This window comes from Apodemus sylvaticus, chromosome 9, assembly GCF_947179515.1.
Source record: "Apodemus sylvaticus chromosome 9, mApoSyl1.1, whole genome shotgun sequence".
Classification (NCBI taxonomy): Eukaryota; Metazoa; Chordata; class Mammalia; order Rodentia; family Muridae; genus Apodemus; species Apodemus sylvaticus.
This window is the reverse complement of record NC_067480.1, coordinates 46,497,417-46,525,036: the sequence shown is the minus strand read 5'-3', so window position 1 is coordinate 46,525,036 and position 27,620 is coordinate 46,497,417. Positions and strand designations below refer to the sequence as shown.

The 27,620-nt window shown below is 35.6% G+C and overlaps 1 protein-coding gene across 8 annotated transcripts in view; it reads right to left on the bottom strand.

Moving 5' to 3' along the window:
- Kansl1l (KAT8 regulatory NSL complex subunit 1 like) overlaps positions 1–27,620 on the bottom strand; it is a 99,766-nt gene that overhangs the window by 18,599 nt on the left and 53,547 nt on the right. For 7 of the 8 annotated variants that reach the window (XM_052193560.1, XM_052193563.1, XM_052193566.1 and 4 more), the window contains exons 6-7: positions 22,506–22,710; positions 819–981 (exon numbers count right to left, since the gene is read on the bottom strand). In XM_052193560.1, the coding sequence (XP_052049520.1) occupies positions 819–981; positions 22,506–22,710 (368 nt within the window). The remainder of the gene's footprint in view (positions 1–818; positions 982–22,505; positions 22,711–27,620) is intronic. The other variant, XM_052193564.1, reaches the window with a different exon arrangement.

Below are 27,620 nucleotides of genomic sequence, written 5' to 3'. Positions count from 1 at the left end.
AGTTGCCTGAATATAACCTTGTTCTTCTAAAGACTTACCATGGGCTAAAAAAAATACCATCTGTTCTACCACTGTAAGTGTTAGAAACAGAGTGTAACTGGAGAAGACCCTTGTTGTTCCTATGTTCCTTTCTAAAGTACCTTTAGGACTTTAGAAAGTTATTTTGTTTATATTTGTATATATTTTATATTTATATATACTATTAAAACTAGAATATAATTACCACGAGGGATTTATTTATACTTCCAGCACCTGTTTAGTATCAAAGTAAGGATTAAGATTTTTGTCAAATGCAAGAAGCTTTACCTTGTAAATATAAAGGAGCTAGCTTACTAGAATTGGATACGTTAGATCTGAAGGATAAATATAAATATTATATTGATATCATTTCAGAGTTACAATTTAGAATGAGGCTATTTCATGTCTCAAAGTTAAATTAAGAGAAAAGCAAATTACTTAATAATAAATTAACATAAAGGATAATAGCTATGTGAGTCTGGTGATCAGTTACCTCAGCTCCTGGCTCCAAAGTTCAATAGCTGAGTTATCTAGGATGGAAATAAACCTCTCCAAGTTTATTTAATATGCTCATGTGTAAGATGAAAACAATATAATGTGCTCTCATGGAGTTATGAGAATTAAACAAAATATCCAATGTGCTTAGTACACATAAATAGTTCCAGGACTACATAGTGAAGCCCCATCTCAACAATCTCCCCCTCTGCAAAAATAACCAAAAACAACTTTCAGAGATTGCCTGTCCTTATAAGATTTTATTTCATTATAGAAAATACTCTTTTATTTATGAGGTAGCTTACCTGATGGCAATGACAACACAGGATGAAAAGAGGAATCTAGTTTTGAAACATGTTCTCTTAACAGGTGAGACTTGGAACTCTCTTCCCAATTGTTCCAACTTAAAGGTGATCCCATGTAAGGCATCTGTGTGGTATTTAAAAATTCTTCTTTTGAAGGTAAAGTCTGCAAAAAAAAAAAAGATGTAAAACTTTCACTTTTTGCTTTAAGACTTAAAAAGGAACGGTTGAAATTATAATACAGTATATATGAGAACAGTCTGGCTTAGTAAGTCACCTGATATAGAATGAGATGTTTTGACTGACCATCTGGAGTAGTGTGGCTAGAAAAGCTTTATGTGTCTTTCAAACTAAGGAGTAATATTCATGAAAGTAAGTCTCTGTGCCATCACAGTGCAACATAATAAAGAGAAAAGAGTCCACAAAACCACATGTCTTTTCTGCTTTGCTCATATTCAATTCCTTCTACAAAAACTTTATACATTTGGGGTTGGAGAAGTGGCTCAGCAGTTAAGAGCACTTGCTACTTTTCCGGAGTCCCCAGGTTAAGCTCCCAGCACCTACAAAGGCAGATCACAGTCCCTCTAATTCCAGCTCTGAAGGCTCTAACACCCTCTCCTAGCTTCCTTGAAGACCTGCATACATGTTGCACACATACAAGTAGACCTACATTTTGAAAGCATTTTTGTCAGAAGTTTTCAGTTAACATTTTTATTGTTTTCATTATAAAAGATCTAACCTTTTTTAAAAAAATTTTTATTGTATATAAGAGTTTTGCCTGAATGTAAGTGTATGGTGCCTAGGAGGCCCAAAAGATGGTGATACTCAGAACTAGTGTTATGTAGGATTGTCATCTGCCATGTCTGCGCTGGGGACTGAACTCAGGTCCTCTACGAGAACAAGCACTCTTAACTGCTATGCAATATCTCCATCCCTATTGAAGGTATTTTAAAATAAAATTAACTTATATATTCAGCATATCTGCACAATTACACCCAACTTCCTTAATCTACCAGTGTCTTTATAGTGTCCTTTAGTCTTCAGTAGATGAGAATCCAAATGTACTGCCCATATGTAATTCTAGTTTGGATGTTTCTGTTAATAGTAAACCCTTTGTTACTTGGAAATGTTATTCATGCTGACTATACTCAGTTTCATTAATAAATAGCAAAGTGACCAAAGGAAATACTCTTTGTTTTGCAACTAGTTATAACAGGAATGACAAAACAATTTCAAGTGATATATGTGGGGCTGGAGAGTTAGTTCAATAGCTAAAGAAAATCTTTGCCAAGCAAGGATAAGAATCTGATTATAGCCATTACACATATAAAACTCCAGGTCTAGCAGCATAAATCAGCAATCCCAGTGCTCAAAGTGGTTACAGGAAGATTCTGGAGGCTCTATGTATAGCCTAACCAATTGATAAACTCTAAGTAAAAGACCCTAACTGAAACTATAAATTAGGGCTCCTTACTACTATGGTCTGGAAGCTTACAGCCCTTACAATGCTGTAATCTTACAATGCTTTTTGTGGGAGGCTACCTCTGCTAGATAAGTGTTCCTACCATCCTTTGTTAAAGAAAGCTCTCTTAACAACAAGTGGTGACCATCACAGAAAACCACAACTATAGCCAATGTAAAGATCAACACTATAGGAATCTGCAGGATAGTCAACCTTGAAACCTCATGCATATTAACAAAAATGAAGCAGCAGTAGGTAATATATATAAGATTCTAGGGAAGGTGGGAAGAGCTGAAGTAAAGGGAAGAGAGAAAGTGATATAAAACTATTTGAATTAAAAAAATAAGATAGGAAGACATTGAACCTCAACCTCTTTTTCCATCTATATGCACACACACATATCTATAACTCTGTATATAGAAATAAAACTTAAAAGATGATTTAGTTGTGGGAGAGTTTTGATTATTCATTTACCAGGATATACTTCCAGTTTGCCAAAAATGTCTTTTAATTGTGGAGGTTTTTTTTCTGAGCCTATTGAAATCACTACATTTTCTCAGGTAAACTGTATTAACAGATTTATAAAGGTGAAGTCTACCTTGGATTATTTAAGAGTCTTAGTAGGAGTGTAGAAAATTTCCTTTTTCAAAGACTCAGCGATTAGTTTTGTTGATTTCATGTATTTTTGTTTTATATTTCACTGATCCCTGCCTTACTTTCATAGGATTACTGAAGTACCTCTGTTAACTTATTCTTTTACATTTTTCTTTCTGTTATTTGTGTGTGGTATACAAGAGTGTGCATGTTCATGTCTGGGTGCATTTGTGAGTGAAGGTGCACTTACCATACATACATGGGAAGAGGCTAGAGGTGTCTTCCCCCACGCATTTATTTTTAAGACAGTGTTGTTCAACCTGATGCTGACCAGCAAGACAGAGGCTTCCCTTTCTCTTCTCCCGGCATGAGCCACCACACTTGGCTTGTTATGTAGGTACAGATTTTCATAATGTGTGATCTTAGATACCTTGAACTGCTATAAATAATATAAGCTAGATGGCTTCTAAATAATAGAAAGTTCCAGAAACAGGAATGTCTTACAAGACAGTGCTGATTGAGACTATGTCTGTTGATGGCCTACTTTCTTCTTCATAGATGTATTATACCTGAAACATCACATCACAAACGTGTGGTGATAGCTCTCTGGAACTGAGTTGGTCAGGTCATTGGTGGTCCTAATTCTAAATATCACATGGAAGGTGAAATTTATATATGTGAGTTTTGGGAAAATAATTCTATGCAATTCTATAATGACTCTCAAGGAAAAGTTGTGTCTTGATCACTTACAAAATACATTCTCTCCCCCAAATTTTTATCTCACTCCATGTATCAACTCAGAAGTCCAGCATTTCATGTAAAGAACAAGAGTCAAGAACATTTCAAGTACAAGAGTCAAGATTCAATTCAATTCAATTTGATTCAGTTCAGTTCAATTCAATTACCCTTTGGTAAATCCCTGTCACGCTGTGAACCCAACACATTATATACTTCAGAAATAAACAGAAACTGCACAGATATTCTCACATATCCAACAAAAGAAGAAAATACTTGTACAGAAACAATCGGCTTTAAAATATATAAGAAACGACATCAAAACACCCTGAAAGAATTAAAAAGAAAAACAGACCTTATACAAATTTGTACTTATTGTTAGGAGATCTGAAAAGTAAAATATGTGTAAAGATGTAAATGTCTTGGTCAGTACTATTAATTAAGTGAAGCTAATTAGAGCACCAATTTAAAAGTTCATCCAAACGTTCAAGTGCACATTGATTATTCACATGTACAGTACTTTTACACTGACCCACAAAACAAATCTCAGTAAATTTATTAAAGGCCTGACTAGTGCTGGAGACCTGGCTCTGAGGTTAAGAGCACTTAATTGCTCCTGCAGAGGACCAAGCTCTGGTTTATTTACTAGCACTGAAGTGGTGGTTCCCAAGCATACATGAGTTTAGTTTCATGGTCAGATAGCCTCTTCTGACCTCTGCAGGCACTGAATGCATGCATGCAGACAAAATGCTCAGACACAAAAAGGAAAATAATAAATCTAAAAGGCCTGACTGAAATCATACAGAATGTTTTTTAACTACGAGACAAATTTGGAAATTAATTATAAATCTAGGATCAAAGACATAAAAGTCAGAAAATACAAAGAAGCTAGAAAACCTCAAGTAGGTAATATGTGCCAGGCCAATTTGACTCTCCCATTAGATTGGCTAAAATTGAAAGCACTAATTATCTTCTGTTATGGCATATATAAGACTGTTAACTCAGGTCGTTTCTGATGGCAGAGTAAAATGACCAAAAATGATGACAAAAATTGTACAATAATACATTTGCAGCTTTTATTAATACAGTGCCAACTCAGCAGGAACCCAAATGAGCAATAGCAGATAAATTAAGATATAATAATCACACCATGTAACGTCATTGCTTTTTGACCTCTGTCCTCTGTAGTCCCTTCCTGTTTCCTTTCATGCCCCTTGAAATCATTTCATTGCATTTTATCTTGATTGCTTTATTTTTATTCTTTATTACCCACTACATTGTAAGATTAAAATATTTGAATCTCTATCTGGAATTGTTCTATTTTCCTTCTAGTTCTATTTGTCTATATTAGAGCCATTACTGAGGACATAATACTGTAAGTCACAGCACTCATTCACCCTCTTCCCTTTTTAAATGTACACTAAGCTATTCGTACATATGAATAAGTTACTGCTAAGGTTTACTGAGATTACTTCAATTTAAATAAGATATTTTACATACTACATAAAACTGGCGATTCCATGCAGGAAGAGCTACAGTGGTTAAGTGCACTCCCTGGAGACAGTTCATAGCCTTGCTCTGTTGCAATGGGTACACTCCAGTGAAGCCCCAGATACATCCCAGGGTTGCTTTTTTGTGGATGTGCTTTCAATTATTTGTCTTGGTATAAGTAAACAACAGAAGACCCTCAGTACCTATAGCCTAGTGTAACTTCGTTCCAGGTGACAGCCTATATTATTGGGAAAATTTCCTGCAGATCAACATAAAGATGAATTTTGATGACTTAATGCTGTTTAGATACATTAATGACTTCATAGAATTCATGATTTGATTCAAATAATTTTTAGGAAGAAAGTGTTAGAATCAAGATTAGAATGTGCCCCATCCTCAGAATAAAGGCTGTATAATAAGGAATACAATAAGCTTTCATAAATTGTTTCTAAGAGGAGAAATAGTCTTGGGACAGATTTGTTTTCAAGGAAGAACATTCATTCTAGGTCAGGTCCAAGGATGTAGACACAGGTGTACATTTTGATAAAACAAGGCCATATGAAACTGATGCTTTGAACTTGTAAAGAGCTTTAGAATGAAATACAGCTTTGAACTATCAACAACCTTCTGTAACTCCCTCCTGTGTACATTTTATCTGAGGTAATTTTATTTAAAAAAAGTATAAAAAGGTAAGAGAAAAAAATTAAGCATGGCTGTTGCTACGCTGTGCCATTCATCCAATTTATATATACTATTTGTGTGTACATACATATGTAGGTATATGTGTATGTACATAAACATGTGTACTTGTGAAATTGATGAAACATGGTCAGACCTGGCTGCTGCTGCTGTGTGTGTGTGTGTGTGTGTGTGTGTGTGTGTGTGTGTTTGTGCGTGCACATGGAGGTGTTTTTCTTTTTTGTGGTTACATTAAGAGTTAAAAGAGTTCAGTGTTTCTCCCTGGGCATTGTTGCCAGCCCTAGATAATTCTGTTCTGTCAGTAGTGCTGACCCTGTACATTGCCCACCACTGTCAGCACGTAGTGGGAAAGGAGAGCAGGGGTGGCATCAGCTGCTCTTAGCACCAACCCTAATCGCCAATGTCACATCTTGCTGCCTGCCTCAGTTTACCCTGTGTTGTCAAAGCTGGTCTTTGGCATAAAACTCTCATGTTTCTATGTAAAGAATTATGTGATCTTAAAATTTTACAATCTCCTTTTAGGAACATAAATATTTAAATGGTTCTTATATGGTAAATGGTTTTAGTTTTAATAATTTGTTGACATGATTGTACTTCCTCTAGAATTAGCATCATAATCATAACTTAGTTTCACTCCTAAATTCAGGGTAAGTGTCCCCTCAGAATATCTATTGTGTGTAGCACCTAAAGGAATCAGTTTCAGCGGCAGCAACATCCTTACCCATTGCAGGCAGGCCATATATTGTTTTTGAGAACTTTGAGTTCTCTTTAGAAGCCTTCAGATCTTATATTTTTTTCATAAATTTCATGAGAATGAGTTTAGGTATGCATTATTTACATATTTTAGTGGATAATACTGAAAAGTTAATGGACTTTTTAAAAAATATATGCCTTTTTTCTCAGGAATCAGAAATATATGCATTTTGTGTTCTAGGAAATTCCTTGGCCTTATATTCTAATCCTTATAAAGACAGATTAATCCCAACAATGTTATTTTTAATTTTTAAAGCTTTGATTTTGTTTTATGATTATTTATTACAACAGTTTCTTCTAGAAGTTAATCTATTTTCATCAAGGTCAGATTTTCAGTCTTTTTCTTTGCTCCAGAACCCTCTATCTCTTCATTTTCATTCTATTCATCCAAAAAACTATATCCATTAACATTTAAATTTTGTCATTTTTCCAAATGAGTGTTAGTTCCATGGAGGTGGGTAAAGGGGTCCCACCTCCATGGAACTAACACTCAGTTGGAAAAATGACAAAATTTTCTTATTATATATATTTTTATTATATATATATATTCTTTATTTGCATACCAAATGTCCCCTTTCCTGGTCCTCCCCAGAAAACCCCCAACCTATCCCCCCACCTCTTGCTCACCAATTCACCCACTCCCACTTCACTGTTCTGGCATTCCCCTATATTAGGGCATCTAGCCTTCTCAGGACCTCTCTTTGATGTCCAACAAATCCATCCTTTGCTGAATATGCATCTGGAGCCATGGGTCCCTCCATGTGTACTCTTTGGTTGGTGGTTTAGTCCCTGGGAGCTCTGTGGTACTGGATGGTTCAAATTGTTGTTCCTCCTATGGCACTGCAAACCCCTTCAGCTCCTTGGGTCCTTTCTCTAGCTCCTCCATTGGGGACCCTGTGCTTAGTTCAAGGGTTAGCAGAGTGTGTCCCCTCTGTATCTGTCATGCATTGGCAGAGCCTCCCAGGTGCCAGCTATTTCAGGCTTCTCCCTTACATCTTCTTCACTATAGCATCTCCACTATCTAAGCACTAAATGGCACGAGGTAGGTAATGGTGCTTACTAGAAGGAAGGGAAGGAGGATATATCAAGGATATTATTGTAAAAATCTAAATACTGCACTGATATACATGAAGGCCTCTTTGCTCAGTAGAAGTCCTTCCTGAAAGAAATGTCATAGACCTGTACAGAAATTATCTGCCAGCTTTAACATGCTGGAAAGTTGCCCTTTGTAAGGTTCATTCATAGTGATGGGAGCTATGCTGTTCTAGTATGAAAGGGAGAATAGAAACATGTGTCCTGCACATTCCTCCAAAACAAGAAATATCGGGCAAAAAAATACTGAAAATAAACCAACACAGAAATATGAGGAGAAAATGTAATATTATATTGGGCAAGCATGACAGAATGCCATTCCTCACTGGCTTATAAGAACTAATATAGAATACAATGAGTCCAGGTAAACACAAAACTAAGGACCACACTAGGTTAAAAATATGATACTGAATTTGTGTTCTAAAGAAAATAGACCATTTTCTATTCACAGCATAGCAGAGCTTATACAACTGTAAATAACATGCATGAAGTAGAGAATCAGATTTGGTTCATGTTTTACTATGTTTTAATTCTTGATGTTAGTATGCTATTATTATTAGCACTTGTGTGAGACATTTATTTTATGAAAGGAATTGCAAGTAACTTTTTTCCATTTCTTCTCTTCTAAAACTTTCCCTTTATCATACCAAATCAGTTAAGACAAGTCATTCATTCTACAAAATGTTTTTTGTTCCAAGTCTTTTTTCCTTGTGATTCAAGTCTTTATTACATCTAGTTTATTAAATCTGATAGTCCCTGTTTTCCTAGTTTCTCCCTATTGCATACTGAGGCTTTCAACACTCCATAGTAACTGTTCTAAAATAGTAGTACTCAAGTTTCACTTTCCCAAATCAAAGATCACCACTGGTTCCTCAACATTACTTTTAATTCGTTGACTATCATTCTCATTCACACCTGAAGAATACTTATGTGCAGGGACTGGGTTGTATACCATTTTATATTTAGTCTCAACATGACTCTTTAAAGTAGCCAGTTTCTCCTCCTTGATTTCTTTGGTTATCTATGTTTTCCAAAGCAGACCTCATTTGGAAGGTTGCTTAATAGAAATTGGCACAAATTCCTTCCATTCGTAAAAGTATCAACAAAGCTCGAGAGATGGCTGCAGTTAAGAGTACGTTCTACTCTTTTAGAGGATCAGATTTTGGGTTACAGCACCCATCTAAGGTTATTTTTATACGTATCTGTAACTCCAGGTCTTGTGTATCTGACCCCACTGGCTTCTATAGGCAATCTAAAATATAAAAAGTCTAAAAATCATCTTTAAAAGGTATGTTTCTCCATCCTATTGATTCTAGGATGGACAAGTGATTTACTTTGTCTTTCAGAATGCAGTGGAAATGATATTTGTGGTTTGTATCTTCATGTTGTCTTGGGGGCATTGTTCTTTGATGACATAAAAAGATGTTATTTTAACTCTTGGAATATGAGAAGTAACAAGGTGAATGGAACTGAAGCAGACAACTTTCAGTACTATCCACCAGAAGAATGACTGAGGATAGCTTCTTACGGCATGGCACAAAAGTGCCCTAGTAAGAAATGCAGCAGGTTCAAGGTGTAGCTGTGTCGCAGTGTTTGTTTAGCATAAGCCAAACCTTGGGTTCAATTCCCAGTGCTGTCCACACCCCCAAACCCCAAACAATACAACTGAGATATCAGTCCACTGTGTTTTACAGAACACATACGTGTAGTGACCAAAATGTGCAGCTGCCTCTAGGAAATCATTTTCAATTCTTAGTAAAATTTGATATCATCCAGATTGTACTGCAATTCGATAAGGCATATTTTCTCACAGAAGTAATGGTATGCAATGGTAGTAAACTGAAATTCTTAAACTCATGAATTCCTTGGAAGTGTTGTAACTAGGAATTCCTTTACTACTATTATTATCTAAAGAAGATACTCTTTATGGGGACATGACACCCAGGTGAGGAAGAGCTGGTTTCTCAGTAGTAGACTGCTATTACTTAAGTAATAGCTATCACCTCCTTTTCTTCATTTAATTGGCTACCTCAGACACTCGAATTCACCTGTTTCCTATATCACTATAATTCATTATTTGTTTCCTACAGATTATCCTCTCTTTCCTCAAGGTACAAGAGATTAGTTGAGATGCTAGGGTTGACATGTCTATGTGCCTTATTCCTCCAACATAAATTTATATAAGTCTATATAAAATCATATTACTTTGAACTTTTTCTAATTTTTGACCAAAGGATGAACATACCTATAATTATTTTAGATGTTATCCAAAAATATTTTTACATAAATATTTTTAATTAAAATACGAAGTGCCTTTTAATCACATAAACAAAGTTTGTAAACCTTACACTTCAGAAAGGAAATGAAAACAGTAAAATAGAAATTGTAGCATATTACTAAACTACTGATTGTGCTTCTGAATTATATTACTAAACTACCCAGCATATAATTACATAAGCCCTGAAGTATCAACGATAAGATAGTCCAGTGAATGCCTTAGAAACACTACTTTTACCAATGTACCATAAAGGTTTATTAAGGAATTTTAGTGAATAAGTACTGAGAATGCAATCTTAATTTTAAGATTTATTCTAATTTTTAAATTTTAGGCCAACTACAACTGTTTTTGTTTTTATGACTTGCCTTGTGGATTACATGCGAAAACTGATGAGTAATGAAAACAATTCTCAAATGGTTTCTTAGTATTCCATACTTTTCTTGTGGCTTTTTACTATTTAGATAAGAGTAGCTCCTCGAAGTGCAAACATAATTCTTCAGAGCAACAGTGTCAGTGATAAACTGGCTAACAGGTCCACTACTAATGAAAGAAACTTGGTTACATGTACATAGAAACAAGGGAAGAAAGGAAAAATGAGACTAGAATAACATAGGCAAGGAAGTCCCATCCACTTGTGCATCATATATGTGTAAGTATAATTTTCAAAATTAACGAGGCCATCAACTAGAGAGTAGTCATGCTGAAGGAAGGATAGAGGAAAGGCGAAATAAAATTAAATTTTAATTTAAATACATTACATTTAGAATGCCTTTTAAAAATGGAAAACATTTTAAATGAGACTCCCGCAAATAAAGTTTAGGTAAAAAACCTGACACATTCTTTATACTATAATGTAATAATTTATAACTTGTGCTGTAAGTATATAAGGATTTTTAGGAAAAGAGTAACTATTCCTGTCCCCACCTTTAATATGAATGAAGAAACTGTAAACAGACTTTAAGATCTTAGGCCTTTCCCCAACCTCCTAGCTTTATTCTCAGCTAGCTGGCTCTACTTGGTCAATGACATACGATATAGCCTCAGATCTACTGTTCCAGTAAATTTCCTGATTTCTTGGTTCCAACACATATTAAATAAAATCTTAAAATAATCCTGATATCTCATTTTTAAATGGATCGAGTTATAATATTACATAAACTACTTGTATGCCTCATCATCTATCTCCTGTTCATTTTTAACCAACATACAAACAGGTTCCCTGATGGCATTTCCATATATACTTAGTTTTGGATGATTTTCCCCTCCCCCACAACTATATCCTTTACACCCTTAACATCCAAATCAAATGCTCTATTAGCTTCTCACTGTGTTCCTGCAAAGCCCGTTTTTTTCTTTGTTTCCTTTGTTCTTTTTCCTTTCATGAACCTCTTTTTAGTTCCTTGACTCTACCTACACATACGGGATGCACATATATAAACATTTAAAGCCAGTTTCATGTATGATAAGATGTAATAATTGGTATTCTGTTATAAGCTATATTCAAAATTTTATCTTGAAGTCTAGAACTGTCTGTTCTTTCCCACTATTACAGAGCACTCGCTTTGCCAGAAACTGGCAGGGTGGTTCCCTGGGACCCATGGCTATAATGCCAACTATGGAGGACAGAAAGTAGCATGGCAGCATAAAGAACAGCAAGAAGGATCCAAACATCATTATGGTCAGATAATCATTCTTAATGATTACTAATTGTAACTGGAATATTACTTTAATGTTATTAACTATATTTGTATATTAAGAATCATAGTAATTTTTTGGAGAATATTTTTATATCTCATCCATGCCTGCCAATGTATTTTCCTAGATCTAAAGACACATCTATACTATAGACATGTCAATAACTTTTAATTACATTTTACCAAGTGTAAAAACATAGATTCTCCAGGAATAAACCAATGTATCCCCTTAAGAAATAAGCAGACAATAAGTAATATAATCTGCCTAGAGACTTCAAAGTTTCTAGATTTGAAAACTCTATGGAGTTTTAGCAACTGTTAACCTGGTCTGTCTCTCATTAGAAAAGAACAGGCTTCTTAGAGATAAAATGCAATAAGATAAAACAAAACCCAACACAGTTGGACAAGGCAAACCAAAGAAGAAAAAGAGCCCAGGAGAAGGTACTAGAATCAGACCTACTTTTCACTCACTCAGAAGTTTCTACCACAAAATACTAAATTGAAAGCTCTATGCTCAGGTGACTTGATGCAAGACATTGCTTCTACATTTAAGAAAATATTACTATCGGTTTTTGTGTGTGCACATGCATGCATGTACTGACCACAGACATTGTCAGAATGTTTTAGTTTGAAAAAAGAAAAATAATGTGAAAGATCGGGAGATATGGATCAAAGGTGAGTTCAGTTCCCACCATCTATAACAAATAACTCACAACAAACTATACTACACAGGGTAACTTAACATCTCTTGCCTCTATGGGCACCTGCACTCATGTGCACATATCTACACACAGACACATAACAAAAGCCCCAAAACAAAATGGACATTAAAAGAGGCATAGCATCCAGCACTGTTTAGATTTCACATGATTTATCCAATTATACTTAATATCAGAGAGACCTTAAGTTAAGTATAAGAATCACTACTCAGGTAATGAAATCAGGTTCAGACTCATGAAAACTAACAGTAACCAGTTTAAGACTCTGCACTCTTTAGTTAGTTAAGTAACAGTTAACAAGAAGGATGAGCCATTAAAAAGTGTGCCATAGGACATATATCCATATCTATGGAAAGGTAAATATTACATTTCACCTGTTTATATACCTGACCACTATCCCAAATCATCATAGTCCACTTTTCTAGCCAGAGTGACCATTCCCCCAATGTTTATTACCACAAATACATTTTACCAGGACCTTTATTTGGCTTTCCAGCTGTTAGATGGTATGCCAGGTATATCACAAGCCAACCCAAGCTAAATCTCTGTATGTTTCTGTGTCTCTACCTCTCTTCTTCCATCTTTTTTTTCCTTGCTTTCCTACTGGTCTTTCTTTACAGACTCACAACCTAAGAAAACCGAGTCACTTTGTATACATATATATTTATTACTAATTAAGTTTATAAGTTTCTAGATCTCATGTAGAAATATACATAGTGTTGTCTTTAGTTTTAGTTGTATTTCTTTGGTGAGTAATGTATTTAACTGTATTGGTGACTTACTGTGATATGCTATTTTTTGAAAGCTTTTCAAGTCTCTTACATTTTTACAGACAAATGTTTTATTTGATAAAATGGAACATACTACTAGCCATTTTAACCATTATAGCCTATAATTCTGTTTATGCCAAATTTTCTTTAGTTTATTTCTTGAAAAATACATTTATAGTAAAAGTATATATTAAATATCTATTCATCCTGAATTCAAAACCTTTTGATATATATCCATATACATATATATGGCTATAGCCAGACATGGTGGCACATGCCTTAAATCTCAGCACTGAGGAGAAAGAACTGCATAGGTCCATCTGGTTTACATAGCAAGTTCTAGGACAACATAGAAACCCTGTGTCAAAAACAAAAACCCTAACATGCATACATGAATGTGATGTGGGTATAATAAATGTTTTCACTTAGTGTATACTCTCAGACTTAATGCCTTTGTTGAAAATAAAACATCAAAGGCCAAGTTAACTTAGTGATATATTTATTGTTTAAGAAATCACCTAGCAGGCTTGAGAACTGGCTTAGCACTAACTACTCTTCCAGAGGTTCTGCATTCAATTCCCAGGAACTACACGTTGGCTCATGCCCATCTGTAATAGGATCTCATGCCCTCCTCTGGTATGTCTGAAGACAGCTACAGTATACTCAGATAAATGAAAAAAAATATTTGTAAAGAAAGGGGAGAGAGAGAAAGAAAGAGAGAGAGAGAGAGAGAGAGGTCACCCAGCCATGAAGATATTTTCCCATTTTTTTTCAAGCTTGTTCTTTGTCACCTTTCTCTGACTTGAAGGATAATTCAAGATATACAACAGTATTATCAGTTTGAAAATTTAGTAGAAAATTTAAAATCTTTCATATCACAACATATCTGTCCTTTTTAGTGTGAGCTGGCAATGTTCCTGATGATACACAGTTCTTAAAAAACACCAAGAGCCTCCTATATTTTTATAGAGATCCATGTCCTTAGATCAAAGGTTCTTTGAAGATTATGAACTGTTAGCCATACATGGCTTCTGCCGCGATGATTGTTGCTCACAGATGACCTTGCAAAGGCTTTTCCATACCTTTGGATCACACTGTAGCATGTTATATAACTTTTCCCCAACTGAAGATGAGAATTGGCCAAGGTGTGAAGTTCTAGTTCATTTTTACCTAACAGTTCTATATTCAGTTACCTTTCTCTTGTGTTTGCCAGAAGCAGCTAGAAGAAACCAGATCACAAGTCTCCCCAATGTGCTTGCAATTCTTTAGTAACTGTCTAGATTCATTGCTCCAGCATCCAGGTTAAAGTGGACCTGCCAGATAGCCTAGCCAAGAAGTTGAGGCTCCAGTATAGTGAGAGGCCTTGTCTCCAGGAAATAAGGTGGGTAGCAATAGAAGATGTACTGTTCTGGTCTCTGTGAGCATGTCTACCCTCACATTCACATGCAAGCACCACACATACATACATACATACATACATACATACATACACACACACACACACACACACACACACCAGCTTTTGCATTTTTTTCTAGTAACATTCTAAGATGTCAGCACTTTATCCTCTGCACAGATGTTATCCTCTGAACTTTCTGTACTCAAAGGAATCTATACTTTTTTCCATTACGCACCTTACATTTTTTCATTCTTATTAACCAACTGCAAAGCCACTTGTACAATTTTATGTATTTGTTATGGTAGCATGCACTCTTAGGGCTACCATAACAAGATACTATAAATTGAGAGGGTTGAAAAATTCCACATTCATTTTCTTATAATTCTAGCATCACAGCTGTCAGCAGAGCTGTACTCTTTGCACCATCCAGGACTTGTATTGTCCTTGATTTATGGTAGCATAATTTTACAATGTTTTCCCATATTTTAATAATGCCTTCAACTCTATCTTTGTTTTCCAAGTTGTAATCTTTTTTTCTCTTATAAGAATATTTATCACTAGATTTAGGGTTCATCTTAAATCCCAAATGATCTTGGTATTAAGTTCCTTAAATAAATATGCAAAGACCCTATTACTAAAAAGGGGATGCCATATGCATGTCATAGTCAATTAAAGCAACGGAGTAGCTAAGCTCTAGAGGATAGCTGTCACATCAACATGTCTGAGGGATTATTTTAAGACCTAAAGAAATAATAGTTGTGTATATTCTTCTTAGTTACTGATAGTTTTTAATGATCTTTGGCTCTAGATCAGTGGGTCTCAACCTGTGGGTTGCTACCCCAACAGAGGCTGCATATCAGATATTTACATCATAAATCATAACAGTACCAAATTACAGTTATGAAGTACAAATGAAAAGATTTTATGATTGGGGCCACCACAATATGAGGAACATATTAAAAGGCTGCAGTATTCTTTGAACTCACTTTCACATGCAAATGTCATTTACCTTATAAGCATTCATCTGTATCCAATTTTACCATTTTTAAGAAGCACCAGTTGTAGTGGCTTAGACCCCATCATGATCACCTCTCAAGTTTGGTCACATCTTAAAGTATTGAAGGATTAGAACATCAATATAAGTGAGTTGTTGGGGTCAGAATTTAGACTAGTTCATTCTCTTAGGTACTAGATGCCAGGACATCAGGATCTTTTGGGATAAAACTCTTAATATTGTTTAAATGTTTTATTCCCATCTCTGCTCCCACAGGCATTTAAAAATAAAAGTCACCTATTCTTGTACTTTTTTCTTATAAAGTAAAGATGCTGCCCCCCAACCCCCGACTCCTGGCCTTTTCTAAGATTTTTGTCTTTGGCTTCTACAGTTTGAATGTGTTTTAGATATTAAGTAATAAATGGGTGGATGGATGGATGGATGGAGGGATGGATGGATGGTTTCCTACCTTTTTATCTGTTGATTTGTTCCCATTTTGGAAATTTCTTGTTATTTCAAATATTTCTTTCGTTCCATTTTTTTGTGATATTCCAATACATATCTCACACACCACCTGAAACTACCTTATAGTTCTGACATGTTCTGTTTCATTATTGAGATTCCTTTTTCTGTTTGACTTGTTCCTGAAGTTTCAATAGTCTCTGCTACATGTGTTCATCTTTCCTTGGCCATATCCAGTTTGCTGATGAGCTCACCAGTGTTTTAAATTTGTAGCATAAAGCTTTGGGTCCTCTTCATTTTTCATCTCTTTGCATTGCAAGCCCATGTTTTTTGTTTTTTTAATTCATGTACTAAAGACTCTAATATAACACTCTTAAGACTTTCAATATCACAAATATGACCTTTCTTCATACTTGAGGTTGAGTCTAATAATTGTTTTGTCTCTTCAGTCTCTTCAGTGTCTATTCTTCTTAATATGCCTTGGAGATTTTTGTTAAATACTGGGCATGATTTACCATGCCATAGGAGGTAAGTAAACCTTTTATTATGTTATATAATTTAAAAGCAATAATTGCTATTGCTATAGGTACCAGATACTTCAGAATATCAATTTATTAATATTCATTGGAAAATATGAGTTATGACATTCTTATGTATATAAGATGTTCTTTGATCTTACCTGTTCCCTCTACCCTCTCCTGTTTTCATTCCTGTCTCTTAATGATCTTCTTTCTCTCCCCAAATAGTCATACTTTTTTTCAAGGTTTTTTTTTTTTTTTAAATAAAAAATAAAAAAAATCTATATGAGAGAAAACGAGACAGACATTTTTCTGGGCCTGTTTGTTTTGATTTTACTTAACATGATATCTAGTTCCATCCTTTTCTCTGCAAATGATATAATGTTTCATTATGACTGAATAATGCACTGTGTGTGTGTGTGTGTGTGTGTGTGTGTGAGTCAGTGTTTGCCCATTAACACCTGAGGAAAGATAATCACTGAGGTAAACAGAGATAAAAATTTCCTTACCAGTGTGCTGACTTCAGATATATGCTTAGGAGTGATATGGTGGAACATGAGATTATTCTATTTTTAGTTTTGTGAAGAATCTCTATACTGATTTCCATGGTGGTGGCATTAACTTATATTCCACTAATTATGTCTATAAGCTGCTTATTCATTATTTAACAGAATTTATATTCCTGGCTATCCTGTTGATTGCCATTGTGATTAATGTGAGATGTGAATATGTTTAGTTCTAGTTTGCATTATCCCGTTGGCTGAGGCTGCTGAGCATTTTCCTACATGTTTATTGGCCATTTATACAGCTTGGAAGAACTGACCAATTCCTTGGCCCATTCATTGCTTAGATGGTGGAAGGTTAAGTTTTGTCTTAAACCACTCTTGAAAATCAGACAGCTATAGCCATATGGGCTTGTTTCTTGGCCTTGCCTGCCTTTCCAGTGGAGATGAGTCTCTGTTAGCATGGCTCTGCTTGATGCCTCCAGCATTGTTCTTTTTGTTCAGAACTGCTTTGGCTTTTCAGAATCTATTTAGTTGTAAAATTGTTTTTTCTGTAAAAAAATGTTAAGGATTGCATTGGATCTATAAAGAACTTTGAGTAGTATAAACATTTTCACAATATTAACTCTGCTGATTCATTGGCATAGATATGTTCCCATCTTTAATCTTTCTTGGTTTCTTTCATCAGTTTTTTTACACTTTATTATATATCTCCTTCATTTCTATAGTTAGAATTGTTCCTTATTGTATTTGAAGCTAATGTGAAAGGTTTTGTTTTCTTGATTTCCTTTCAGCATTATTATAACTGTATATTAAAAAGTGACTACATTTTGTATGTTGACTTTATGTTCCACTATGTTTTGGAAATGTTTAGCATATCTAAATGTCTTATGGGAAGTCGTCATGAAGGTCTTTTTAAGTATAATATTGGATCATCTGAACATAGTTAACTGATTATTTCTTTTTTTGTTATATGCATGTCATTTCCTCATGCTTTACTCTTATGGTCTAGATAAGAATTTCCTTGATATGTAAGAATGGGGAGAATGAATACCTTTGTCTTGCTTTTGATTTTAGGAAACACGCTTTCACTTTTCCCCTTTTTGTATACTTTTGACTACACATTTGTTAAGCTGTGTGTGTGTGTACTATACCACAAAAAAGTTGGTTTCATTTCAGAGATTTAGGGATGGTTTAACGTAATAAATTAATAACTATAACATATATATATATACAAAGGGATATAAATCACATGATTGTCTCACTGTTCCAATAAATAAAGAGCCCTTGACCAAGTTCAACATTTTTTTTAAATGAAAACCCTGGAATTGGGAATAGAAAGAACATAATCATAGAAAGAAAGAAAGAAAGAAAGAAAGAAAGAAAGAAAGAAAGAAAGAAAGAAAGAAAGAAAGAAAGAAAGAAAGAAAGAAAGAAAGAAAGAAAGAAAGAAAGAAAGAAAGAAAGAAAGAAAGAAAAAGAAAGAAAGGAAGGAAGGAAGGAAGGAAGGAAGGAAGGAAGGAAGGAAGGAAGGAAGGAAGGAAGGAAGGAAGGAAGGAAGGAAAGTAAGTAAGTTTGGATGATATCATGGCTTTTCTACCTTCTTAGGCATTTTTGAGAGGAGGGGTCTACTGTTCCTGGGATGGAAATGCTTTTATAAGTACATGAAATACTGTTGCGTTTGGCCTTCTGTTTTCACTTTTGGACAGTCTTGCTGTGTTACCCTCCATGTGTTTTCCATGTGAATTATAAACTCACCAATGGTTATTTGACACCACATTTAGCTTTCTCATGTATTTAATATTCTGTCTTTGTTCTGTTGTTTGTATTTAACTCTAATGTGACATGGAGAGCTTCTATTCTTGCCATATTTAGGGTTTGAGAAGTTTTCTGTTAGTCTGTAATTAGATAGATTTGTTATGCCTTTAGCTTCAAACACACCTCTTCTATTAAACATACATTTATGTTTTTCAAAGTCACAGGCATCCTGTTTTGTTTTGTTTTATAAACTGATCTCTAAATGTACTCTTGACTTTGTTTTTAATACCTGGTTTGTTTCTTCTTTGACCTACTCCATGTGTGATAGATTCCACTGATGGTGGTGGCTGTTGTTACTGTTGTTGTTGTTATTGTTGTTATTAGTTTGTTTCTTGTTTTATTTCAGTTTCAGCAAATTTAATCCATGTTGTAAACATTTTACATCTAGGTCCTGAATTGACGTCCACACTTCAGTCACCTACTTTTTCAGATCTTCCTCTCTGAAGTCATTGGTCATTTCTACAGTAGGCTTTTGAATTTGTCTTAAATTGCAACTATATCTGCATCTTTGGTTTTATCTACTGCAGAGTTACAGTCTTTTAGCTAAAGAGCCATACCGGCTAAATTTTTCATTTTCTTGGGGTTTTATATTGTGACTTAGACATCTTGTGAGATGTATATATATTTTTCTTTTCTTTACCTATTCATAACTTTTGAGAGGGTAGTTTTCTCTTGGGCTTATAGTCCACAATACTCTTTAAAGGAGAGGAAGCAGAAATTAATAACAACTATTTGTCCAGAAAACAGTTATTAAAATGTATAAAAATGAAAATTACTACTTAATCTACATCATTAGTAAGGTTATAAAAGGTTTCAGATTGTAATTGTAAAAGAAGGAAGTTTAAGTTATTAATGCCAAAGCTAATAATAATAATAATAAGTAGAAAAATTGGAGAGTTTATAAAGGGGTAAGAGAGAGAATCAGGAATGAGAATAGTAAGCATGAAGGCTATAACAGGGAGGAAAAAGCAATCACAAGAACAGGCTGAGAAGTGCTCAAAAGGGAAGAAAGAGAGAAGCAATATAGCAGCCAGTATTTCCTCCGTGCTTAGATACTTGCAGGTTGTCTTTTTAACGTACACTCTAAGTCTTCCACTTCCTGGTCACTTCTGTATCCCTTCAGATTCCGCCTCAGTCAAAAGTTATACCTGTTCTTGTACTGGAGTTCCTTTAGCTTGGTAGTAAAGTGTGTGGAAGAGGAAATATTTTTAATCTTCTGATTAAATTGCATCTTTAGTGTATTTTTAAACTAAAAGCTTACATCCTTAAGCTATGAATTTAACTAGTGTTTCCTTTTTACACACAGCCACACCCACTAGTCTTTAGTGATGGATTACTAGTAATAAAAATAGGAAAGGAGAATAGGAAAGAATAGGAAATGAGAATCATTGTTCCAGATAATGCCGAAGCCCATTTCACATTGTCATCCTCCTTACCTGCTAGAACCATTAGCCATCCCTGCTCATCTTCAAGCATTAAAATAGGTGGGCTCATGCAGAAATGGGGTTCACTCAAGAATGTGTACCATTATTAGTGAACATTATTACTGTACCATATGGCTTCTGCATCTGAATTTGGCTGTGACCCTGATTTGCCCATCTCTCAATAGTTCAGGGTAGCAATTAGCCTGATAATCTTAAATCTCTGATAAAGCCATGAAAAGGAACTAGCTTTCAAGCTGCTCACTGTTTTAGTTTAAAGTCAGGAGTGATACTGTCTACTTTCTTTATATACTGGAACTGAAACCAAGTCCTGAAAATGCCTTTTAATATTTAGAAATCAAACAGAAGAACTGATGATTAGCTAAGTACGTCCTACATCCTGTTGATTATAGAAGAGCTCTTGGCCCTCTTCACTGCATTGCTCCTTCTCAGTTCATTGTCTTGCATCAGCCAGGACAGAAATGTACTTACAGACTTGTACCCTCAATTCTCCTAAGGACGATGCAGACCTGATACTATTATAGAGGCACAGGAGTTAACTTGTTAGCCACTGCCCTTACATCCTTAATATTTCAGTGGGTGCTTTCTAGAGTAGGTTGGTTTCTTACATAATGAGAAAACAGTATCACATTCAGAAACTCCAACACTGGCTTTTTGTTTGTTTGATGCAATGCTGGGGATGAAGCCAGAATGTAGTTTTTGGGTGGTAGGCAGATAGATGCTCTATCATTAAGCATCTGATGGGTAATTTTATGTAATTTATCAACCATATTTCAGTTTTCTTATTGTTCCAAGAATATTGCCCCTCTGACAATATTCTGTTCTGGATCATAAATTAATTTTTTGTCATATTTCTCAATATTACAATCAAGAACAATTCTTTATGACATGACATTAAGAACCTTTAAGTATAACAAGCCAGTTGTTTCTTAGTTTGTCTAATCAATACTCATGTTTAAGTTAGAATTCTATACTCCTGCATAACACTATCATTCTAATAGACAACTCTGTCTTTGATAACTTGGGTGAAATATTTTCTGATTGTCTAAAATAAAATTATAAACCTCTGACAACAGGCAGGAATGGCTATTAAGTCTACTCAGACATCCTATTCTATAATCCCTTCAATCCTGACCAGTTATTCTTGGTTTTGTCATCCATTCTGTATTTAACACCCTGTCCTATCTACCTACCAGTCTATATTTTCTATTTGTCTTCAGTGGGAATTCATGGTGCATGTGCTTTTTGTTTCATGTTGTCTTGTGCTGTCCTGCTGTGAGACACTGTCTGATCTAGGCCATGATGGCATGGAGCTCAGTGTGTGGCCCAGGATGACCTTCAACTTTTCATCTCTTGCCTCTCCCAAATGTTGAGATTGCAGGTATATGTCAATATGCCTGTCCATTTTTATGAAATCCTGGGCCTCAAACCTCAGGGCTTTCTGAATGCTTACCAAACACTCTTAGATAGCATTGATAAAACCTGGGTTCAACTCCCAGCATAGTCATAATCCAGGCACTCCAGAGGTGAAAACAGCAGGATCAGTTCAAGGTCATTCTTGGTTTACTAACACAATAGATTAAGGCCAACATAGTACATATACATAAGACCCTGTTTCAGAAGGGAAGGAAGGAAGCTCGGAAAACAAACAAACCGAAAAGCTTCAAGCTAGCTTCTGAATACTTTAACAGGACTCCATATTTTCTTCTGATGCTTCTGTGGTTTTGGTAATCCACACTAATCTTAATACCTTTTTTCACCTAGGCAAATATTTCTAATACAGATATGTAGTACATTTTAGTATTACCTGTATAGTTTAGAAATCACCTTGACATTTAATTTTCCTAAAAAGTTAAATTTACTTACAAAACAATAATCTTTAATTTATTTTAAAAAACAGCAGCATACATTTGTTTTTGTTTTTGTTTTTTGTTTAGTTTAGTTTTTGTTTTTTGAAACCAGGTGTGCGGTTTATAGCTCAGTGTAGAGTGCAGGTTTAGCATGCAGGGTGCCAGGGAAAATCTCCAGTAGCAAAGAAAACAACAATTATTTCTTTAAAAAACAGAATAAGAGAAATTTCAGAATACTGCTTTGTTTTTAAAAAAATTAAATCCCAAATTTATTATCAGTATCTATTACTATCTAATTTATAAACTGTATTTCTCTATGTAATTTTTCTAAGTATCTATGTATAACTCACATCCAGTTATACTCAAAAAATAGTTGTAGTGGATTCTTTCTAAATGATTTCCCAAATGCATCCTTACCTCAGGAGTCCAGTAAAAAGTGGGACTCAATCTGTAGAGTTTTCTTTTATGGAAACTTTGAAGGGGCCTTGTTCGGGCAGCTGTACTCATGAGAGCCAAGGATGGAGATTTCAATCGTGTCCTGTCTTTTCTCCTTTTCTTACTGTGCTTCTGATTAAGTAACCAGCTACTGGAGGAAGAGAGCTCATCTAAATTCTCTGAAGCACTGAAATGTATGAAATAATTGGGGGTAAAATAAAATGAACAAAAGCACAGAAAGCTAAATGCAAATTTTATGGTTTATTATGATACAAGAGGATTCAGTTTTAGCCAATTTTACCATAACAATCAGTAAAATAATTGATATAAATGGTGAATTACATAGTAAAAATATAGAAATAATTTCAATTTTCTGCTGCAAAATATACATCCTCAAAGCTAAAACTTTACTTAGTATAAAATTAATGTTCCTTTTAAGTCAGTAATTTACATCCAACACAGTTTTAACAGTTTATGCCAATTTATTTTTGTATGTGGGTGAAGTACTTCAAAACCAAAGGCTTAAAAGTATAAGGACTCATCCTTGCATCTTTCATTTCTCTTAATTAAGCAAATTTACCGCTTATCAAATCTCAGTGAATTCTCATACAGCCACATTCTATTATAGTTTAGATACAGACATACCAACTATAAAATAACGAAAGAAGCTATACATGGAAAATATAGTTTTATAATTATACTTTATGAATTTTAACATTACATTTAATGTTTGTGAACTGAAGTTCCTGGAGATTTTACAAACTGACAGGTTGCAACTTCATAATTATGTTATCATAATTAAGTTGCAGATCAAGAGGAAATTATCAGGGGGTATCTTTAGCTCCTTAATAGCCATTTATTACCCGTCTCTAAATCTGATCTGGTTTTATTTTTAATAGCAGTAAAAACCTCTGGAATAAATTAGTAATTAAGTTACTGCCAGATCACTGTGTTCCAATTCAATACCTATATCTATATCTGTATATCTTTAGATATTTATATCTATATATCTATATAGATAGAGATAGAGATATCAAGGGACAGCACCAATGCCAGCAGCCTCCCCTATGTTGCTGTCACTGGCCTACTTGAATATCCAACCCTATATATGGGAGAGGTTCCTTGATGTTTGTGAAATTGTTTCTACAGTGGAATGTATCATTCAAAGCAACTTGAATCTGTTTATAGATGTTAAGAATTCTGGAGAGCTGTTTTATGTGAACACATTTAACTTCACTTATATTGTACACTACATATTATAATAATACATTAACACAGAATATATGATAAAGTATTTGTGTACTGATATAAAGCTTTTGACAAACAACAGGTTCCAATTTTAACTTGATTTATACAGATCAGCACAAGTTGACTTAATAATCTAACATTAACAAGTGAACTAAAGATTCTGAATAGAATGACAAACTGCCTACTGGCTTAAGGGTGATACAGTTGTAGTGGATTATGACAGAGCATTCTGTAACCACTCAAAAACTGTTGGGACAACTGCAGACTATCCTTTGCTTCATTATAATGGCATCTTTATATCATTAACCTTGTAATGGCGTACATCTTTAATTTCACACTTGGGAGGTAGAGGTACACTCTGTGAGTTCGAGGCCAATCTGGTCTCCAGAGTGAGTTCCCGGACAGCCAGGGCTACTCAGAGAAACCCTATCTTGAAAATTGCAAAGGGGGAGGAGAAGAGCCTAAGATATATATATATCAGTAGTTACAGCAGCTGGTTAGAATGTGTAAGACACAGTGCAAAATAAGTACTATAGTCTTTTGATGAAAAGTCGACTTGGAGAAATTAATCATTAAAAGATTATCTTATATTGACCCCTCACCAGGACTCCTCCCAGTTATGCTGCTGTTGCCCCATATCATGGAGATCCTGCATGCACCAGCCCTTTCATGTGCCCCCACTGTTTACAGATGATATTGATTTTAGGGTGGGCCAACTCAAAGCCCTAGCCTGGGTAGTCACTGAGCTGGTCAATGTTCCAGCTCTCCCTTTTCTGCTCCACCAGGGCAGAAGCCAGACACCTAGAACTACAACAGTGACTCGTTACAAAGAACATTTGAAAGTAAAGATGTTTGAACAAAGGGATATACTGTGGGACATGCTATAACACTACAGCTTCCACAAGATGTTTCTATGTTATTTTGCTTATTTTTGTTTGTGTGTATTTTTTATTTTGGAGAGGAGGTTGCAAGAGCAGAGGGTAGATACAAGGGGACAGAGAGGATAGGAAATTCACAAATAACCAGTAGAAAGTTTTTTTAAAGAAACATTAAAGTTTTTTTAAAGTTGAGCTGGGCCTTTAATACCAGCACTTGGGAGGCAGAGGCAGAGGCAGCTTGATTTCTGAGTTTGAGGCCAGCTTGGTCTACAGAGTGAGTTGCAGGACAGCAAGGGCTACACAGAGAAACCCTGTCTCAAAGGGGGAAAAAAAAAAAGGATGAAAAGTTGAATGTGACTGGAACTTCATGATAATAATCAATTATGCTAACTGCCTATTTGAGAAGTAGAGTTCGGAAGTTCTGCAACTCAAGACCAAGGTAACAGTATATGATAAAGAGTATCACAAAAATATACAGAACTGTTTAGTGTTAAAATAGTGATCTCTAGAATTTGCTTTAAAAATATTTCTGGAGTGAACAATCATGTCAGAAATAACTTAGGTGAGTTAGCAAAATATTGAGATATTTAAGTATAGAAATAGGTAGATTTCTATGTTCCACAGAGAAAAAAGAAATTGATTATTATAGTAATTTCCCTCTGGATATTATCTTCAAATGAGACTTTTATTTCTTTTTGTAATTGCTTTGAGAAAAGCGTTTATCATGTAAACCAAAGCTAGCCTTAAACTTATATCCCCCAAGGATGGGGAAGACAGGTATGTACTACATTGCCTGCCTAAAGAGTGCATTTTTAATCCACTTGGACTTGAGCTTTATACACTTAATTGAATAGAAGAAAAGGTGGGAAAGAGTCTTGAACTCATTGGGATGGGGTAGGGTAAATTTTCTAAACAGAACTCCAATGGTTCAATGGCTCAGGCTCTAAGATCAAAATTTGATGAATGGGACTTCATGAAACTGGAAAGCTTCTGTAAAGCAAAGGACAATCATTTGAACAAATCAGCAATCTACAGACTAGAAATAAATCTTCACTAATCCCACACCCAAAAGAGGGCTAAGATCCAAAATATGTAAAGAACTCAAGAAGCTAACCTTCAAAAAAACAAAACAAAACAAAAACAACCCAATCGAAAAATGGGGTGTAGAATTCACAACAGAGGACTTTGGAATAGCCAAGAAGCACTCAAAAGAGGGCTAATATCCAAAATATATAAAGAACTCAAGAAGCTAAGCTTCAAAAAGAAAAACCAAAAAAACAACCCAATCGAAAAATGGGGTGTAGAATTTACAACAGAGGACTTTGGAATAGCCACGGAGCATTTAAAGGTTTCAAGTCCCTAGTGTAGTGATCAGGAAAATGCAAATCAAAATGACCCTGAGATGCCACCTCAGAGTGGCTAAAATAAAAAGCTCAGGTGACTGGGAGGCTCTGCAAGTGAATGACACATACAGAAGGGAACACTCTGAGCCAACCATTGAACTGAGCACAGGGTCCCCAATGGAGGAGCTAGAGAAAGGACCCAAGGAGCTGAAGGGGTCTGCAGTACAAGGAGAAACAATAATATGGACAACCTAGTATCCTTAGAGCTCCCAGAGACTAAACCACCAACCAGAGTATACATGGAGGGACCCATGGCTCCAGATACACATGCAGCAAAAGATGGACTTGTTGAATATCAAAGGGAGGAGAGGCCCCTGGTCCTGAGAAGGCTCGATGCTCCAGTATAGGGGAATGCCAGGACAGGCAAGCAGGAGTGGGTAGATTGGTGAGCAGGGAGAAGGGGGATGGGTTACAGGGTTTTCAGAAGGGGGGACCAGGAAGGGGAACAACATTTGAAATGTAAATAAAGAATATATCTAATAAAAAAAAAAGCTCAGGTGACAGATACTGGCGAGGATGTGGAGAAAGGGGAGTTGTTGGTGGAATTGCAAGCTGGTACAACCACTCTGAAAATCAATCTGGAGGTTCCTCAGAAAATTGGAAATAGACCTACCTGAAGACCCAGCTATACCACTCTTGGATATATATACCCAAAAGATGCCTCACCATGCCACAGGGGCACATGTTCCATTAATTCATAGCAGCTTTATCTGTGATAGCCAGAAGCTGCAAACAACCCAGATATCCCACAGTGGAAGAATGGATATATAGAAAATGTGGTCTACTTACACAAGGAAATACAACTCAGCTAATCATGAATTTTATATGCAAATGGATGGAACTAGAAAATGTCATCCTGAGTGAGGTAACTCAGACCCAAAAAGGCATGCATGGCATGTACTCACTAATAAGTGGATATTTGCCCAAAAAGTACAGAATACCCAGGATACACTCCAGAGAACTCAAGGTTAACATACAGAAGAGCCCAAGTGAGGATGTGTCAATCACACTTGGGAGGAAGAAAGAGGCATGGGGTCTAGAGGGAGGGAACAATGGGAAAAGAACAAGATCAGGTATTGGGGTGGAGGGGACAGGAATGAAGTCCTAACCTTGGGAGGTGGGGGGACCCTCTAGAATGAACCAGAGACTTGGTAGGTAAAAAACTCTCAGGACTCAAAATGAGGGACCTCGTAGAGTCCAACTCCAACAGAAAGACAGGGCATCGGATGGATGCGGTTGCCATCAAAGAGTCAAAAACTCTGACCCAGAATTGTCCTGTTTAAAAGAACTGCAGAGACAAAAATGGATCAGAGCCTGAGGGAAAGGAGGTCCAGTGACCAGCCTAACTTGGGATCCATCTCAAGAGTATGCTCCAAGGCCTGACACTATTACTGATGCTATGGTGTGCTTACAGACAGGGGCTATCATGGCTGCCCTCCAAGAAGCTCAACAAGCAGCTGAGACTGCAGATATTTACACCCAACCAGTGGACTCAAGTCAGGGTGCCCTGTGGCTGAATTAGGGAAAGGCTGGAAGTTGAGGAGGAAGGCAACCTCATAGGAAGGGCA